The sequence below is a fragment of the Lonchura striata genome, chromosome 7 (genome assembly GCF_046129695.1).
Source record: "Lonchura striata isolate bLonStr1 chromosome 7, bLonStr1.mat, whole genome shotgun sequence".
NCBI classification, from domain to species: domain Eukaryota; kingdom Metazoa; phylum Chordata; class Aves; order Passeriformes; family Estrildidae; genus Lonchura; species Lonchura striata.
The window spans coordinates 4,118,608-4,137,590 of NC_134609.1; the positions used below are offsets into that span (position 1 = coordinate 4,118,608).

The 18,983-nt window shown below is 44.2% G+C and overlaps 1 protein-coding gene across 7 annotated transcripts in view; it reads left to right on the forward strand.

Moving 5' to 3' along the window:
• ANK3 (ankyrin 3) overlaps positions 1–17,345 on the forward strand; it is a 191,747-nt gene extending 174,402 nt beyond the window's left edge. For all 7 annotated transcript variants that reach the window (XM_077784523.1, XM_077784522.1, XM_077784524.1 and 4 more), the window contains 2 exons: positions 12,828–12,917; positions 15,940–17,345. In XM_077784523.1, the coding sequence (XP_077640649.1) occupies positions 12,828–12,893 (66 nt within the window). In that variant the 3' untranslated portion in view covers positions 12,894–12,917; positions 15,940–17,345. The remainder of the gene's footprint in view (positions 1–12,827; positions 12,918–15,939) is intronic.
• The last annotated feature ends 1,638 nt before the right edge of the window (positions 17,346–18,983 follow it).

Sequence of the window (18,983 nt, forward strand, 5' to 3'; positions counted from 1 at the left end):
CCTTAACTGCAGAACCCCAGTTATAAGTTGCTTTCTGAAAATGAAGATTTTTATAGCTTTCTCAGTTTCTTCTGTTTATTTACCAGAAGCTTAGAAGGAAAGTTGACTCAAAGAATGGCTTGTCCAGTAGCTGTGTGCACCTCACATCCCAGCAGTGGGAGGATTGCCACAGAATAAACCTCAGGGCCAGCAGGGAACCAGGCTGAAAAGGGGAATTGCAGAGTTTCTTCTACATTCCTCTCTCTCATGAGATTGCCTTTTCTTGCGTATAATGCAGGAGGAGATTTTATCTTTTGAAAGCAAGATATTTCAGTAGAATTGTTTCTACATGATATAGATTTTTTTTATTGTAGCACAATAAAAATGTTGGCTGTGGTGGGCTGCAGTAAATCATTCAGGTTTAAATTAGTTCATTTAAAGCTATTCTTTCAATTACACAACCCAGAATTCTTTTATTAGATGGTAATGTAATCAGTTTCAGCAGTTATGCAGCATATGATTGTTATTATCTTGTTATTAGTTCGTGACACATTAAGATCTTTCCTAATGTTTGCTAATTACTGGAATACTTAAAAAATGTTGAAGCCTTTGCCTTCTTCAAAGGCAGTTAAAGGCAGATGGCAGCGTTCCTCAGTGTCTGTAGGCTTTGGGGCAGACCTCAGTCTGGTGGTGCCATGCTCTGATTAAATGCAGGAGTGGAGATGCACGCTGTAATGTGCTGACATGCTGCACTTTCCCCTCTGCATTCCCAGCAGTGGGAAGAGAAGTTGTCACCCACTTTTGTGTGTTCTTTACTGTTGGATATCCCATCTGGATTGAGAAGAATTAGCAAGTGCTTTTCTTAGGTTTGCTCTCTGCACTGCTTTTAATGGTAAAGGCTGATAATCTTATTTACTAAATAATAAGTCTTTTTATAGGCATAATCTTTGAATAAACTGATATCAGAAAATAATGTAATTTCAAAATGTGGGTCTCTCACAAAGTCTGAATGGGTAAGAAACTAGCATCTGTTAGAATGACATGAACTGCTTCTATTATCTTGTTGATATTTCTTCAATAATGCATTCTAATCTAATTTGAATTAGATAAGTTTAATTAATAATGCAGTCCAGTTCATGGTAAAGCACTTCACGTGCTATCATGAAAACAGAAAGAAAATTTCAACTGCAGTCTTTCTGCAAGGCATTCTTCAGAAGTGTTCCATAAAGAGAAAAGTATGGAAGAAACAGATTTACTTCTGTGGAGGGAAAGTGGGAACAAACTAAAACTACTTGCCAAAGTAATATATTTTTATCTGTGACCCATTTGGAAAGAGCCAGGAAGCAATAGTCACCCATCTGCAGGAGAAGGGCTGCAGCAGTGTTTTGGCACAGAGTTTGCACCAAGAGATGAAACTCAGACTGGTACTGGTCTGATGCCTGGTGATGTGGATGAAACAAGTCCTTGGCCTCATTCCAAATCCACATAAACATTTGCAAAAGCATTGCAGTAATGGTGTAGGTCATAAAATTCTCTACAAATGCTCAAGCATCAGATTCCAGTGATCTTTTTAAAAGAAGAGCACAGCACAGTTGCTGTGTTGTTCCAAAGAGGATGATGTCCAGCACATGGTCAAGGTGACTCTCAATGTCAGAATTCCATCACAAATAAACCACTTAAAGCTGTTTATTAAAAATAACTCCTCGTCTAAAGCTTTCATGGCCTCTGGAAATCTTCTGCTTTCTTGTTAGTTCTTCAGGAGAGGATTGGCTTATAATTTTTTGTATCTATATTTGACTAGTGCCAGAGGACTGCAGATGAATTCTGTCATCCTGCCCTAAATGCTTTTTGTTATATAGTTCTTTTTCTCCTCCACCTACCTATGCCCACTCTTATTTTGCACATAATTTCTGAGAATTGCTTCTTATTTAGGATGTATTGGGCCAGACTGAGAAAGAGAAATAGATATGCAGTTCACAATATCCACAATTTTAAAATCAGTTTGGGGTCGTCATTGAGTAAAACATAGAGAAAATTTTCAAATTTCTCTGTTCAGGAAAGGGTTGGTTCAGCTGAATGTCATGGGAAGAGGGTCTGTGACACACAGAGGTGGGAAGCCTTTTGTCCATCGTGTGCACACAGAGCTGCTCAGCCCCAAAGCTGAGCTCCTTGGGTTTTGGAGGCAAAAACACCAGGGCTGGCAGAGGGTGCCAGGACAGAGTAACACCTGTGTGTAGCTGTGATTCCTGTCAGGCTGAGACCAGCTCTGGGCTGTGCCCACTGAGCTGAGCTCTAACAGCTCCTTTCTTGGAAAAATGCAGAGTGATTGTGCTTCACACTGCAGTTTTGCCACTTATAAAAGCAGATAAATACGGATCAGGAAAGCCATTTACATGGAGAAGTTCTTCAGAAGGCCTTTTTGTAACATTCTGTATGGAGGTGCTCCACTGAATCCTTCTGTGTGACTGTCTTGGTTTTTTTTATTAGGAAATTATCTTCCCATACCTTGTGAATCCATAAACTTGTTTGAAAGAATAATTTTTAGGATGAAAAAAATCAATGAGCTGTGACACGGTTTAAGGGTTTTTTACATAAAATTTAAAATAATTGCGTAAGGCTTTGAAAGTTCAGATGCATTCCAAAAAGCATTTTCTTAGACTTGAGAGCTGCTGAGATATTCCATAGCTGGTGTAATTATCAGGTTATAGCATGCCAAGGAGCAAAAAGGCCTCCTCCCATTGTGTACTTCAGCAGTGAACCTGCGAGTCATTATGTACATAGCAGAGACAGGGAAAACACTGTCCGTGATAACCTCTGTTTTCTTCTCCTAGTCCTGATCAGCATGTTCTGTCTTGCAAACATGCTGTTCAAATGTACTAAAACTGAATTTATTAGGAATGTAGTGACAGTGACAGTGAGATTGAGAGTGATTCAAGCTCAGGTGAAGAGCAGAGAATTACTACGAGAGTTTACCGACGGCGGTTGATTCTGAAGGTACTTTGTGATTTGCTTTCTGGAGGTGAAGTTGGCATGAAAGTGGATTTGTTCTGCTGTGTCAGAATGTCAGTTTTGGCATACTGGAGCCCCCATGGTAATGTGCTTTTCATGGCCAGTATGGATTTATAACCCAGTGCTAGGTTGCCTTTCCTTGCTTTAACATGGGTTTATGGGTGTCTTCTGTTGGAAAACAATTGTGCTGCATGGAGTGCTGTGTCCTTCACTGCCACAGTTGTGCATGGCATCTTAAAGATTAGAGCTAGATGCAGCATGTTGGTCTCCTGTAGAGCAAATATGAGCCACCAAAAAAGATGGGTAACAATAGTTCCTTTTTTTTTTTTTCTTTAAAAAATTCTGTGTTACAAGTAAAACATTTGTAGGAATATATGAGTGGGATATAGGAAAGTATGGGGCATGTACTCTGGTTGAAACTTGTGGTCCTAAGTGCTTTATGTGTTCTGGAAAACTTTCTCACTACACCAGATGATCCTGATTTTAAATCTACTGAAGTTAATAAAAGCCCTTGCATTGCCTTCAGTAGACTCTATTTATTTACAGATAGCCTTTACTTACAGCACAATATACTATATATACTGATAACAATGGCATAATCATATAAATAATTGGTTTTGCCCTTATAATATTTTTTTGCGGTCATACAGTATGACATTATTTTCCTGCAGCATAGAGCATGAGAAAATAAACATAACATAAACCCTTATGTAATTCCTCAGTAACTTACAGGATTTATTAGATTCTTATTTGAAAATCATGTAGTCAAGCCCTGAAAAAAAACCAAAACAGCAGGGCACCTTAGTGCTATTACAGCACTAGTGCAGTTTGCCTAAGCTGTAATTGTTACTTTAGGAATAAATTGTGACATTTCAATTGCACATATCTATGTCACTGTTGCTTGCATGCTTTGTTGAGAGGAGTCTGCACACCAGAAAAGGCACTGCACCTTTTATATAATGTGGCTGGCAGGTAGGCTGCTCTGCACAGCTGCAAAGAGCCCAAGGTGCAGATGCTTTTGGAAGAGGAGAGGTGAATTTCTGGCTGCCTCCACCATGAATTCCTTCAGTATAGCCGTTGTGCTTCCATTCAGGACAGGACAGGAATGGCAAAACTGAGCTCAGCAGAAATGAATGTTTTGTCCAATCCCCCATCTCCCCAGGCAGAACCTGCTGCCTTCCCTGAAAGGCCCTGGGCCTGTCAGGGTATAACCCTTCCTCAGTAATTCCCCCTGCAGATAAGCCCTGGCTGCTCAGGCTTAGGAATGTGGTTTCTGTTTTCAAACAGGGCAGGCCCCTCCAGTGCTGCAGGAGTCTCTGGTAACACACAGAGTGTAAGTGTGATGCAGATTCAAAGGCTGCACAGTTGGCCTGTGGCTGAGGGCCCCCACCCAATTTATGTCTGAACTATTTTGGTGTCCGCTGGTTTGCAGTCAGGAAGTGATGGAGTAGAAAAGAGGAAAGCGTGTCAAAGGCAGCTTTCTCTTGCTCTCTCTCTCTTACAGCCCCTGTGTTTAGAGAAAGGCACAGAAAATTGATTTTAAACGTGGCGGTATAATTTGGGGTAGAACTTTTGACAGAGCCATGGTAAAGCAGCATATTTAGTGTTGGACTCTGCAGCTGGTGCAGACCCAGTGGGAGGGGTGAGCATGGCGAGAGGAGGCGGCTGAACCCGCGCTGGTGGGAACATGTCTCAGCTAGATTAGAGCTGTACCTGTCTCTTGATTAGAAAATACATGTGATTCTTTGGTTATTTTCTGATCATTTATAGCTTCTTTTTTTATCCTCCACTCTGCATCTTAAGGCAAGCTCCAAAGAGAACAAAAAAAATTTGAAAGCAACAGTCATCAGGCTTTTTAGAGAAAGAATTTGATAGTGGAAGCGACCATTTTGATCATGTAAAGTTCATTAAATGGTGGTATGAAATGGAAAAATGAAGATTTAACATTGGTAGGGACTTTTTTGCTGCCCATTCCTGAGATCAGAGGTTCACTTTGGGTGAACTGAAATCACTGTGAGAGCATGCACACAAGCTGAGGTACAGCTCCTCCATCAGGGAAGAGCTCCAAGGATGTGGAGGCCTGGAGCAATGCTCGCAGCCTTTGCAGAGGGAAAATAACTCCCTCTGCTGCTGCAGGGCCCTGAGCAGTGACCAGGAGCAGCAGGTGCTCACCTGCCAGTGCCTCAGTGCCTGCAAAGTGAGTGCTTGCCCAGCTCTACAGCCAGCTTATGGTTAGGGGCAGGGAATGAGGGTGTGCTTGGAGCCTCCACTGAGCAGAACCGCATGTGGGAACTGGGGTGCTGTAGCCCTTAATAATGGGAGCACAGAATGGCTTGGGTTGGAAGGGACATTAAAGATTGTCCAGTTCTAACCCCGTGCCATGGGTAGGGACATCTACCAGCAGACCAGGATGCTCAGAGCCCCATCCAGCCTGACCTTGAACATTTCACAGATGGGTCATTCACAACTTCTCTGGGCAACCTGTGCCAGTGTCTCACCATCCTCACAGTAAAGATTTTTTTCCTAATATTAATTGTTCTTCCTGGTATTCATTACTGCCTGCATGTTGCATTTAAAGCAATAGAGGTATCACACAGCCTGCAGGCATAAAGTTTGCTGGCACCAAAACCTTGAGGATAAATTGAGTCCTGTGGGAAAAAGGCTTTGCCATGTGCCACCACAGGTACAGTCAGGGTTCAATTGCTTCATCACCTTTGCTCTTCTTTCCCAACTTGTTTTTTCGTTCCCAACTTGTTTTTCCTTTACGTGCCATTCTGCAATATTGCTAACACTATTACTTCCGTTTAACTGCTACCTTAATTCTCTGCCCTGGCCCAAATATGGGGAAAGACTTTTCTCTCCCACGGCGGTATTTTCCCAGCAGTCCAAGAGCTGAGTCCTGTCAAGTGCTCAATACTCTGGAGCACATTCCCATGGGATTTAGCACTTCAGAGGGCTGAGGCCATAAAACCAGACAAGCAAGGACTGATGCCCATTTCCACATGTAATAGGATCCTATTCTAACCTCAAGGTAGTGCAGATGTTTTTGTTTTTCTTCCTTTCCCCTCTTGTGTTCACATGGTGGATTGATGGGATGGGGTATTGCAAAAGAAATGGGTTTATGGTAGTGCAGGAATGCGAGCAATTAGCACACAAGGGGAAAATAAGAGTGCTTGCCACAATGTGGACATTCAAAGCCTGATCCAAAGCTCCTGTTATTCAGCCATAGCAGGAATCAGTGTCCAATTTTTCATGCTTTTTCAGAGGTTGTTAAATCTTTCATGGATACGAGTTTTTGGCTAAAGCTGTTTTAATAAGATTCTTGCCAAAAGGTTTATGGTAGAATGTAATGGAAAATAAAATATATTTCTAAGCAGTGGTTATTCAAATCTGACGTAATGTAGTATCTTGTACTTTTGCTATTTCTTGCCAGTTTTTATTGAAGATTTGTCCCTTTCTGTGTATTTTGCCCATGAAATGCCCCATTATTGATTGTGGAGGGTTTGGTGCAGCCTGTACAGGAGAAGTTGCCTGAGCAGCACTTAGTCAAAGCTAGAGCCAGCAGCTTCCATGGTCTTGCTGTTCAGGGGAAGCTTATTTATGGAAAATGAAATTGGCCACCCTGTAGGTGGATAAGAATTAAGTGCCCGTGCCCTGTGTGAGGAAAATGGGAACCATTTCCTTTAGTGTATTCAGCTGGGCACAGCATCTCCACTGCAGTCTCTGGCTGGGAGAGCTGCAGGTAAGTGCCCTCTCCCTGTCCTGCCCATCCGAGTTGGAGCTGCTGGCCTCAGTAAGATAACGTGGACTAAATCAAGCCCCAGACTGCAAGTGCTGTTCTGAGGTGTGTTCTCCATGCCACATGCACCAGACCTGTGCCCAGCACCCAGCAGTGGACTATACTCTGTCCCATTTGCAGCACCGTTTGCTCTCAGGTCTCCTTGCCTGGCCTTTTGTTGGGATTTTTCTCCCCCTCCCGTGGCTTCAGCAATACATCTGCAAGCAAGCAACTACAGACTCAGCATGGGCGCAGGCGGAGAGCTGTGGCATCTGATTAACAAGGTCTCCCTGAGTAGGCAGAACTCACTAATGAAAATGACCTTAATGAAAGATGTTTGTTTCTCCTGCTGCTGCCACAGAGGCTGGAGACCCCAAGGAGACTGAGGCGCAGCTGCTGCTCGTGCATTACAAGAATGTGATCTCGAGACTGAAGGGATTATGTCCTGGTGCTGGCTTAGGCCACTGAGGGAAGAGGTCTGAGCGCTCCGTGCAGCTTCTGTTCCCATTGTGGCGTTGCCTCTGGTCTTTGGCAAAATTAAATATTTAGGATCTTTCCATCTTGCTTATTTCCTCCTGCTTTTAAATTCCTTTTTATCCCTGTTGGTAAGATGCATCCAGCTGCACCTTTTTTCTCCACTGTTTCAACAACACTAGATGTATGGAAGGAATAAAAGGGACTATTATCCCTCTAGTAACAAAACAAACATGAAAAGAAACCAGAGCTCTGACAAATCTGCAGTGAACTTTGGCACAACACTGCAGCACTGACTGTATAACTCCATTTATCTGAAGGTCCCTGGGAACACCCATAATCTGCAAATAACTGTTAAGAAAATCAGTGGAGCTGGCAGAAGACTTTGAGGAAACTGCTCTTTGCTTCTCCTGCCCTGGAGAGCAGCAGAGGGAGGATACCAGCTGGTTTTGGCAGGACTACACTCCAGTGAGCAGGGTGACATTAAAGCACTCTGCTTTGCAAAGCTTCCTGGCATGTTCTGGAGCTGAGGCTTGCAGACTACAGTCTTTGTATGCTTTAGTCCCAGAGATGTAACTGGGCTTCCAGTAATCACGGTATTAGCTTTTCTCCCTGCCTTTCTAAAGCTTTTGGTATTGTGACAGTGATTTTGACTGGTCAAGGGTAAAATGAGGCCCACATAAGTATGATGCAGTGGAAAGAATTTTATTCTCTAGCTCTGACGCAGATGCACCAGCTTTGTGTTTAAAAACAGCTTTTGTTGACAAGGTCATCTAATGTGCCATTCTAACACAGTGTTGGTTTGAGCTCTTGCAACTAAAACTGCCAGTGGGTAGGGTTTTTTTCCTAGCAAACATCCATCTTTATAACTGCAAAGGATCAGAAAAGTCAGTAAATCAGATCTACCTCCTGCCAGTTGTGAGCCCTCCTGCAATTTGTTTAACTACCCACCAGCAAGAGAATTGTGAAAGCTGGATTTCATGTGTACTGACTGCTGAGTATTTACAGCATTTGTCCTTAAATTGTGCTTAAAGGAGCATGTAGCTAATTAAAAGCCAAAATTCACCACACCTTTAAAACTGCATTTTCTTCCAGGAGACATCTTTCAGTGCAGCAGTACACTTTTAATTCTTTTGACACTGGACACAGTGATTCTCACTAGGTTGTTTTAAGGGGTAACGTTGCTCTTAGCTTCAGTAAGGAGTCAAAGAACCAGTACATATAAATGGTGTTGGTGTGCCAAGTAGTCTGGCAACCTTGCTACTGGCCATGTTGTTTTATTCTGGTTTTCATGGGCTTTATTGTAGTGGCTTTGGAGACCCTGCTTATGAGAGGGAACCTTTCCATACCTCTGTGCTCCATAGGATGTCTGTGCCAGGGTTCCCTCCTGCTCCTTGGGGTACTGTGTTGGAGCCCACCGGGGAGTCTCACATGTGGAAGGTCAGGAAAAAAACTGTGCGTGTAGTTCCCCATCTGCTCTGCACCTGATTAAAGTGTGGAGTTTCCAGAATCAGTCTTTCCCGCTCCCATCTCTTTGTGAGTAGGAAACCCCACAGGTTTCAGTTCCCAAAGCCTGGCAGCGGTCCCGTCCCCGTCTCGTGAGGAAGGAAGCGGGCGCTGGGGCCCGCTGGCCGCAGGGCCCAGCCTGGCGCTCCCCTGCTCCTGCACAGAGCTAGGCGGGTGTGCCGCTGCTCCTTCTGGGGAATCAACTGCTCCATCTGAAGGCCTCAGTAGCTGTTTGTTCTGCTGTGCTTTGGTAGGGACGCCAGCATTCCCTGGCCCAGGCGCCTCAGCTAGGTGTGTGTCGGGCACAGGACCTCATCCCTGTGTCCCTGTGCAGTGGAATCCACCTGGCTGGGGAGCCTGTTCTTCTCCTGGCAATGCTTCCTGAAGCACCAAAGTTCAGCAAGTTGTACGGTTTGCGAACAGTCTGTGAAAGCCTGGGGAAAAGGATGTGTAAAATGTCTGAGTTCCATTGCTTACTTATCAAGTGGTGACTTCAGTACAGCTTTCAATGAGAAACCAGCAGAAGTTCTGTGCTTGTGAAAAATGACAGACATGGCCAGGGGCTCTGCTCTGCAGTACTCCCTCCTGGCTCCTGCCTGCTGCCATTCTCCTCAGGCAAGGAAAGTGGAAAAGCTTGGCTAGAAAAGAAGACAAATGGCTTGTAAACAAAAGGAAAGTTTTGTTTTGCTTAGAGCTTAGGAGTAGCATACAATCCCAATGTTACATTGTACATCTTAAAAAAGCTGCATTAGTAGGGAATACTGTTTTTAAAAAATCCACATGGCATCACTGTATTTGTTTATTATAAAGCAGTGCCAGGAGCTTATGCAGACAACTATGTAGTGTATAGACCAGAGTAAATAGAATCTGTATTTGTCCTGTGCTGTTCAGTACATCAAAGCATTACAAAAGCTGTAGTAGTCTACTTCCAAATATTGTTTTGTAGTTAATATTATTATAATGTGTTTTATACAATGTTTTCTTTCTGCTTCTTCCTTCTACTTATAATTTTTCTGTAGTAGGTTGAGTGTGAGGGGAGAAGAAAAGTTTTAAGGAATTTTTTTGTTTGTTTGCATTATTAATTTACAAGTGGAAATTTTTCATATGTAGGCCAGCTACATTATTATTATGTTTGCCTTTCTTATATGAAAGATATTATCACAAACAGTGGATATTTTTGAAGCATCAAGACAGTGCTTGCTTCAGCACCCAGGTTTGGAAGTATGACTTTGTGAGGTAAAGTTAGCAGAGTTCTTTTGGAACATAAATTCATGACTGCCAGCTGGGCTCAAACTCTAACCTCATGTCATTTATTTATGATTTAAGCAATAATTCCTTTAAGTGGAATTAAGTCCCTGGCATAGCAGCTAGGAAACTGCTTTTACATTTATTTACACTGGTGCTATAAATTGCTGGTCCTACAAGAAGTGATGGCTGGAGTGCTGCTGATCTCAGTGAGTCATGGACCAGGCTGCTGAGGCTCTCGCCACGGTGGCACCATGCCGGGCAAAGTGTCACGTAAGATAACTTCCTTCCTTTGTAAGTGCTGAGAAGTCCTGTCTGTCTTCTGTGTTTGTGTTTAAGACTTCGTGTTTAGCAAGCTAGAGGCAGATCTGTCTTTTTAAGTCCCAAATTTCTCCCATGTTAGACCATGGTTCTGTGTGTGCCAAAGCAGAAGCACTGCTGAGTTTCACTGAGGGGCTGTGAAAAGCTATGGGGTGTCTCAGAGGGCTCAGACTGACTGCTCGATTTTGTTGCCCAGAGAGTTCCTGACATGCATTTGGTAATAAGAGCAGTGTGCTAGAAGCTCCCTACAGGCTTTAAGGAAACATTTTGTAAGATAAATGCACAGGTATCAGCATTGCTAAATGAACGAGGCTTTCATACGGTTCGTGTGCCATAAAGCAAACTCTTAATAAAGTTGAAGCTAGCATGTGCTTGTTGCTTGGATTGGTGTGGAAATATGTGTGGGTTTGACAGAATATAGGCTCTATTGCTAATCTTATAACACATTCTTTAGGGTGAGGAAGCAAAAAACATTCCTGGTGAATCTGTAACAGAGGAACAGTTTACCGATGAAGAAGGCAACGTCATCACGAGAAAAGTAATCACGAATTACATCACTGTTCTGAGTCTTTGCATTCAAGTAACTTATTTTAACATACTTTTTCCCTTTAGAATCTAGGAAAAAAAAAATCGATACCTTTCATGTATTGCTTCCCACAGATCACCCGGAAGGTAGTAAGACGTGTTGTTATCCCCCACAAGAGGAAAGTTGGTGAAATGGTAATGCAACGGGGACTACCAGGAAATAACAGTAGGCGCAGAGGGTTGTGTTGACTACTAGAAAGTGCTGCTAAAGGGCTGGAGGTTTGCATTTAACAAGAAGCCTTGGCAAAAAATGCAGTGCTTGCAGTTATTGGCAGGTTGTGCGTTGGGATCAGGGGACAGGGGCGGCATCAAGGGGGCCTGGCTGATTCTGTCAGCACAGGACATCAAGGTCTGTTTCTGTAAAACAGGCAGCAAGTCTCTAAGCCGTGGGTTTGGGGCCTGCTTTGTGCCATCAAGTTGAGCAGCGTCTGTGTATTTGGTTAAGCCCTTGCAGAATCTGTGCCTTACAGCTGTAGGTGGATTTTGTGGCTTTTCCACCAGCCCAAAGGAGTGAACTGCAGTCTGATCCCAGTGGCCTCTCACTCACCTTGGTGTGACACCCCTGGTGCTGGTGACTGAGGGTTTGCAGGATTCAGGTCAATGAGAACATACCCAAGTAATGGTATCCTTTACAAGCAAGCACCAAGACAGGATTTTGTCCCTGGTGATCAAAACTGGAAGCCTTCTTCAGGCCTGGACTATGCCCAGCTTTATCACTCTGACAGTGGGAAGAGTAGGACTATTGTGTGCCAGCACACCCCAGCCCTTCTTGGGAAAGGCTTCAGTGACAGGGGCAGGAGTGGGCAGCTGTGCCTCAGCTGTCATCTGTCCCAGGGAGGCCTCGGGGGAATGGGCATCGCCTCTGCAAACAAATAGCTCCAGAGGAGACCTGCCTTCTTCCCCAGCACATGGCCCTCAGACATCTCTGCTCAGTAAAACTGTCACTGGGGCTAATGAAATTCTTGTCTGAGTGAAAACAGATTCACAAAGGAAGATAACAAATACCCTTTATTTTCTGACAATAAAAAAAGGAAAAAAGCTGGGGACGCATAAGTCACAGAAGTAAGAGAATGAAAACAAACTTATTTCCATTCCCTCTTTCCTTGTTGTTTGTGAAGGGAAAAAAAACCTGCCCAGCAAGGGGTAAACATTTTCAATTTGCTGCACCAGATTAGATTAGTTGGAAACTACAAATAGTTACAAATACATCAATGCAGATCACCTGAGGGGTAAATTCTGCCCATAGCCACACATAAACAGATGCCTTTCTCTGATGTGAGTGAGGCTTGTGATTACTGGAGAATTTATTTTTAGATGATTATTGAGCTACTTCTAATGAGCAAACATGAACTTTATTTTGGGGTTTGCTGTTTTAAAGACACTGAAACCTGCACTGCTTGTCACTGTCATTGGTTTTACTTCTGTGCTGCTTCAGTGGTGATTTTTGCTGGCTTTCTTCCTCTTCCCTCTACTCCATTACTAACCTGCTCACTTTAAAGCACAGACGTTGTGAAACATCATAAGAGCAGCCACAGCCTCTGCTGTTGGGAATGCCCACCAATTCAGCTGACCCAGGAGGACAGCTGGGAGAGGGGATTTTTCCCTGTCAGTGGCACTGGCTCCCACTGCAGCTGGCACCAGGGGCTCTGCCGAGGACTGACTGCCAGCTGGGCACTCCAACCCCAGGGTCAGGCTGAAATTGTAGAGCTGTGTTTTCTACTTGAAGATGATATTTCAGACCTGTGCTTTTGCAGCTCAGCAGAGTGGATAAATAGGTTGTGTGTATATTTGAAATTAAGTGTTAGTGTGATTTAACTGCTTTTTACTTATCCTGTTACAGCAAAATGTGTATCCTGTTTTGGAAGCTGGTTTACAATTATGAGTGCTCTCTGCAGACTGTGTTAATGTTTATACTTTTCCTTTAAATCAGGGAGAAGCTTATAAGGTTAAGACAAAGAAAGAAGTCAGACACGTGGAGAAGAAAAGTTACTCATGAAAGCTGAAAGCCAACCACTGAACGGTCAGTGATCAATTTTCTTCCCTTGTTGAAGGCTTTTGCCAGCATGGGGAACAGCACCTGGGCTGCACAAAGGCTTGCCTCTGCTACCCTGACTTTGCTTTCCAGCTGCAGACCTGAATAGCTGGTCCTTGATCTTGTAAGCATAAGATGACCTTGTGTTCACGTATAGAAATTAATCTTTACTTCTTGTAAAATCAAAGCAATATTCAGGCATGTGCAAAATTTCTGGGAATTTTACAGTGTCCAGTGTTTATAATCCACAGAACTTTATACCCCTAAAAGCTTAAATAGTAAAGGAGCTGCACACAAATAAACCTAGGAGCGAAATGCTTCTTGCACTGTCAGACATGTGATTTGAGGGCAGTTATGCAAGTCAAAGTCCTTGTAAGTGAAGTGTCTCAATATTTGCCAACAAATAATCCCTACCAACTGTTTCTTGTTGAATTTTATTGATCCAGCCTTAATGACTGTAGCAAGCCAGCAGCTGATGGTATAAGGGCTTCTTCCCAAGCTAAACCCAGATGCACAAATCACCCTTGCAGGGGACTCTGTAAAGATGTGAAGAGAAGAAGCCAGAGGCTGCTTTGTCTCACTGACACAGCTACACACAGAGATGTGCCTGTGTGTCTTTCAATGCTGGCCCGTCTGTCATGGCTCCAAGTGTGTAGGTTTACCATGGACATGTCTTTTTTCTGCTCTTCTCTCTTAGCTTTGTTGGGTTTCAGGAATTGGACAGAGGAAGCATTTATGAAGTGCAAGACTGTGTATTATCCTTTTACTGTACATATGGTATGGGATTGACTATAAGATTTAAGAACAGAATAAACAGGACCTGGTAAATAGACCAGATAGTGAGGAAAAGGAGAGACAGAAGCAGAGTCTCTCTTGAGTCACCAGTCCCTTCTATCTGATGCAATGTAAGGTAGCCCTTACAGCCCCCTGGCCTTACAGGTGCTCTGTGTGTGTGGGTAGAGCCATTTAGACAAACAGCACTCAGTGTGTGGGATCTAGCTGAGGGATTTATGGGATCAAGCCCCAAGGAGCAAGCTGTGTGAGGTGACTGGTGTGATTTCAGTGTCTGGTTAGCACCTACTGCATCCACCTGAATTCCTGCTTTTACTGAGAGTCCTCCTGTGTGTGCCAATAGAATAATACAGCTTCATGTAGTCTTGGTGGTCAACACACTCATAAAATATTTATTGTTTGGAAAAGGGAGGTGATTCATTTGACACAGCTTTCTCCTTTATGGAGCTCAAGGATATGGGAGTAAAGCAAGCCAAAGCGATGGCACTGTTTGTATGAAATTGTGTCCCATGTTGGGTCCTGTGCTGCTTCCACTGTCAATCTGCCAGGGCAAAGCAGTAGAAATGTGTAAATTCAGGCATTGAAGGCAAGATGGGGCATTGAACCCCATAACCAATGCAGTTAAAGAGCCTGCCAGCATATGAGTTTGATGCAAAAGACACCAGGGATAAGCATTTCATTTTAAAATAAAATTACATAAATTAGGCAGTCTTTGCCTAATGTATGAAACAGTCTGACCTTCAGGAAGCCAGAGTTCCTCAGAATCAGATCTGCTCCCATGACGGCTGATGCATTTCTCCTGTGATTTCCAGTAGGCAAGTCTTCCATGCTAGAGCCCCTGTGGAACTCGGAGAGCCTGCCTTAGATAATGAACCTTTGCTCTGGGGAAAACTTTGTCCTGCAAGATGAATCTCTGTGCTCCAAACTTTCATATGATAAGCATGACCAAATATGCACTACGTAATTGTGAGTCTGGTCAAGAGCCCATTAAAAACATTTCATTTTGATGCAGAAGGGGATGTATTTGCCCAGGCAGGGAATTCTGTAGAAAAACTGTTTGTTTTGTAATCATAAAAGACCAAAAAAAAAATCCTGTTGGGCAGGCAGAGGTGGTTCTTTTTTTTTTTGGAGCGTTGGAAAAAAAATCACTATATTAGCTCGGTTTTGCTGTGAAGATGTCCCTGTCACCATTGCAGATAAGCCCAGTGTGAAGCATAGGTTGAAAGGAGAAGCCAAGAACTGCGTGCAGTTCCGCAGGACAGCACGGTGTGAGCTGGCGTGACTGCTGCAGTGGGAACAGGCGGCTCTCAGCAGCAGGACAGATTTATGACAACTGTAGATGTGGGCAAGGGCAGATTGCTTTAGCGTGGAAGGAGACTGCAAGCACTCCTGGGGAATGTGTGTGGATGAACCTGTGACCTGATTAGTGAGCTGGCATGTCCGTGCCAGCCTGAGCCCTGCCGGCGCCGCGCCAGCCCCGCTCCCGAGCAGGCTGCCCTGCGCCCAGGTGCCGGGGAGCCACAGCTTCCAGCTCCTGCTCGCTGCTGTGTTTGCATTTCTGCTTCCTGCCCTCTCTGCTCTGTTCTACGACAAATGTCACAAACTTGCTGTCCTTATGTGCATGGCTCTGGTTTGAGGGCTGAGACAGCAGGAGCTGGATCGTCTCTCCTCGGTGCCACTCATGCAAGCCAAGCTGGAGGGAGATGGATGGCTGCTCCTTGTCGGTGCTTTTGTCCTTCACCAAGCCTCCTAGAGGCTGGGCGCTGCATTCCTGGCTCTGCAGGAATGTTCCCTGAGCAACTGGCAGAGGTGGATGTGCAAGGAGAGCAGGTTTTCCATCACTGTGGGGATGCTTGCGCACAATGAAGAAAAACGTGCTGTGGAAGCAGCAGCTCTCTCCGTCTGGAGATGATGCTGTTCCTTCCACAACAAAAGACCCGATTCCTTGTCATCATTGTATCAGATGAGCTGGTGGCATGTCTGGGGTGATGAAATGCAGAGTGCTGCAAACATATTTGTAAATCAGTTCACGAGCAGTTTGGACATCTGCAGCTGCTTTTTGGCTCAGCTAATGTCATTGCCTACCTAGAAACTGTGTGATTTAGCCTATTGCAGAATCCATCATGCCAGTTACTTTTCTGTTTAGTCAGGGAAAGGCAGGAAACTGATTCTAACAAGATATTTCTGAAATTATTTGTTCTTTGTTTTCTCTCCACAGTGTGCTTTTACTGCCAGTATTCTAGAGGGACACTCCTGGAAGAAAAATCAACAGGAATTAAACATTCACCTATAAAAGTGTGCGTGTGTTTGCTGCTTCCCCACATTAACCGCATGATTTTTATGCAAAAAGAAAAAAAAAACCAAACAAAAAAAATCCCAAACAAAAAAATTAATTTAGCATGAGCCAATTTACAGAGCATGGAAATTCACGTTCATTCACAGGATTGGAGGGTACTCAGTTACCAATGCAGTGTATATACAAGATGCCATGCTGTTAACAGCTTCTCTCAAGCAGTTTGATGTCATCTCAAAAGAAATAAATTCCTGTGGCCAGAGAGGATGTGCGAAGACGAAATGGTTAAACCATGGAAAGACACTAAAAATACTAAAATCCACAACAGCTCGCCTTATTTTTCTTGGACCCAAACTGTCAGGGTATAAAACACTATTTGTTTCTTTTTTAAACATCAATAGTTTTGCTGTAAATAAATAACACTGTATAAATTCTAACAAAATAGAATAAGTGTTGATAAGGCACTGCCTTTTCGATCACAAACAGAATATTGCAAATGCATTGAGCAGGCTAGGTGTCTCAAATGGCTGCACCTACAGGGATATTCTGGGTGTATCTTCACAGATTCTTGTATATTAGCAATTATAATGTTTGTATATGCAAAATCGCTAGCTTGATTTTAAAAAAATCTTTAAAATCTGCTGCAAATTTAAATGATTCCCAAAATGAGGAATTCTGTAGTTCTGTGAAAATTTTTCTTCAGAGTACTAATATTTTGATGCATGTGTTTCACCTTATTTTGATTAAATCTTTTCCAGTTTTGCAAACACTATTCCGCAACATGAAAAATAAGATTTTATCTGTAAACACAAAGCCCTTCATCTAATATTTGTTGCTGTTGCCAATTTTTCAATGAAATGACCTAAGACCCATAACATATACAGTAGTTGCATTATGGGGAGGGGGGTGCTATCTGTTCTTGCTTTATAATGGGGGTAATGCTTGCAGCTTTAGAAGTGGGTTGGTGCTCTAAGGAGCACAAGTTTGGGATATTTTTAAATGAACTGAAGAGAAATTATTAGCTAATAGACTGGCAGCACGCTGTAAAATTATTACTGTATTGTGTACTGGCTATAAGATGTAGAATCTTTCAGTAAGCCAATCATCTGTAATCATCCTAGCAGTGTAATATTAGGTTGTTAAGGCTGCTGTGTTTTAAAGGGCATTTTTATTTGGTTTTTGGTGAAATACTTTAATTTGTTGATTATATTCATATGGAAACAGCATTCATTGATAATAGCTCTAATTACATATGTATGAAAACAACAAACACTGGATGATCTAGTTGATTATTTAAGCATAAAATAAATTGTGTTAAAACTCTTGGATAACGTGTACTTGGCAGTGTTCTTGTACCCCACAGATGTGAGGCTTCGCAAGGCCAGCAGTTATCTGCCTCTGGCTTTCATCTGCTTTTCCTCTCTGTTTCTTTTGTCTAATCCACCTCTTCATCTTCCCAGTGTGACAGGCCATCACTTGGCAGGCTCTCCCCAAGTCGGGGCAGCAGGGGAAAACCCAGCAGCCAGCAGCACATTCCCAGAAAAGCTAAGGAAAACCCACTCCCTGGATTGGAGATGTGGGGAAAGGGCCTGTGCAACAGGGGTATGTGCAGCCCTTTCTCCAACGCATGTGAGCTCTGGACCTCCTGTAAATTCTTTTGCCCAGTCAAGAACCAGGAAAAGCACTACCAAAAGCAATTTTCTCCCTAGTATCAGTCAGATCAGTAACAGACCCACAGCCCATGAGGACATTAAAGTGTGCGTCCCCTGTGTGTTGCATGCACTTCCTGTATATTATGGGTAATAGAGCACTATAAAGAATTGCCAAAACAGAGGTTAGTAGGCAACACACACTGCTCTGAACTGTGGGCTTCTGCTCAGGTGTAGTAAATACAGTTTATTACTCAGCGATCTGTGTGTTTTACCTGGCTTTTAAGGCAACATGAAGATGAGGTACTTCACCCCAGCTTTGGCACCTGAGGAAGCACCCCTGCTACAGATCCACCTCAGTCTGGTTGTTGTTATCTGGTGATCCCCACAGGACCTGGGTCAGTCAGCAAAGCTCTCCTGACTGTGATGAACAGCACTTCGAGAATGTAACAGGTTGGTTTGCCAGTGTCTCTGAATTATTAGAGCCACTGGCTTTTGAAGCAGTGACAGTAAATGAAGTTTTCATCACTGGAGCAGCCACTCTGTGTTGCAATGTATGTTTTACCTAGGTCAGGATACTGCTGGTACAATGCTGGTGGTTCAGGTCCTTATGCCAAAGTTTGGAGGACAAGTGCCACTTACACCAGACGAGAACAAGTGCATCTTGCTGCAGCTCACAGTCCGACAGCAGGGATCATCCTGCAGCCTCGCCATGCAGCCGCCTCCCTCCTCCCCTCCGGCATTCACACCAGCTGAAAGAGAAAGATGTGTTCAGTCGATGCTTTCTGTGAGATGCACATATACAGTGACTGCACAGTCGGAAGCAAAGGCCGTGGTGACAACCAGCAGGAAGGCAGGAGCTGCACTGTAGAGGAACCTCGTTTCAATCTCTAACAGCGTCCAAAAGGCAGCGTTTTGTTCGACTCCTCTCTTCCTCTGCCTGGCTCCCGTCAGTGCGCGGTGCTGGCGTGCAGAGAGCCGTGTCCGTGCCGGCGGGAGCGCTGTGTGAGCGGGCAGGGAGCGAGCCGCTGAGCGCTGGCGCTGCGCGGTGGCCGCGCTGCTCTCCCGCCGCTGCGGCGGCTCCGCGCTCGGGGAGCGGCCCCGAGGCTGCTCCTGCAGCACGGCCCTGCCACAGCGGTGCCCAGCAGGCTGTGCCCACCACGGGCACCTCTCCTGGGCCGGCCCTGACCGTGCCCAGCGGGGCGGCTCCCGCTGCTGGAGGTGCCCAGCTGCTGCTGCGCATCTGTGTCACAGTTGGCTTCCCCCTTAAATACAAGAGAACAGGAAATCTGCAGCTAAATGCACTGAGCTTAAAGTTTC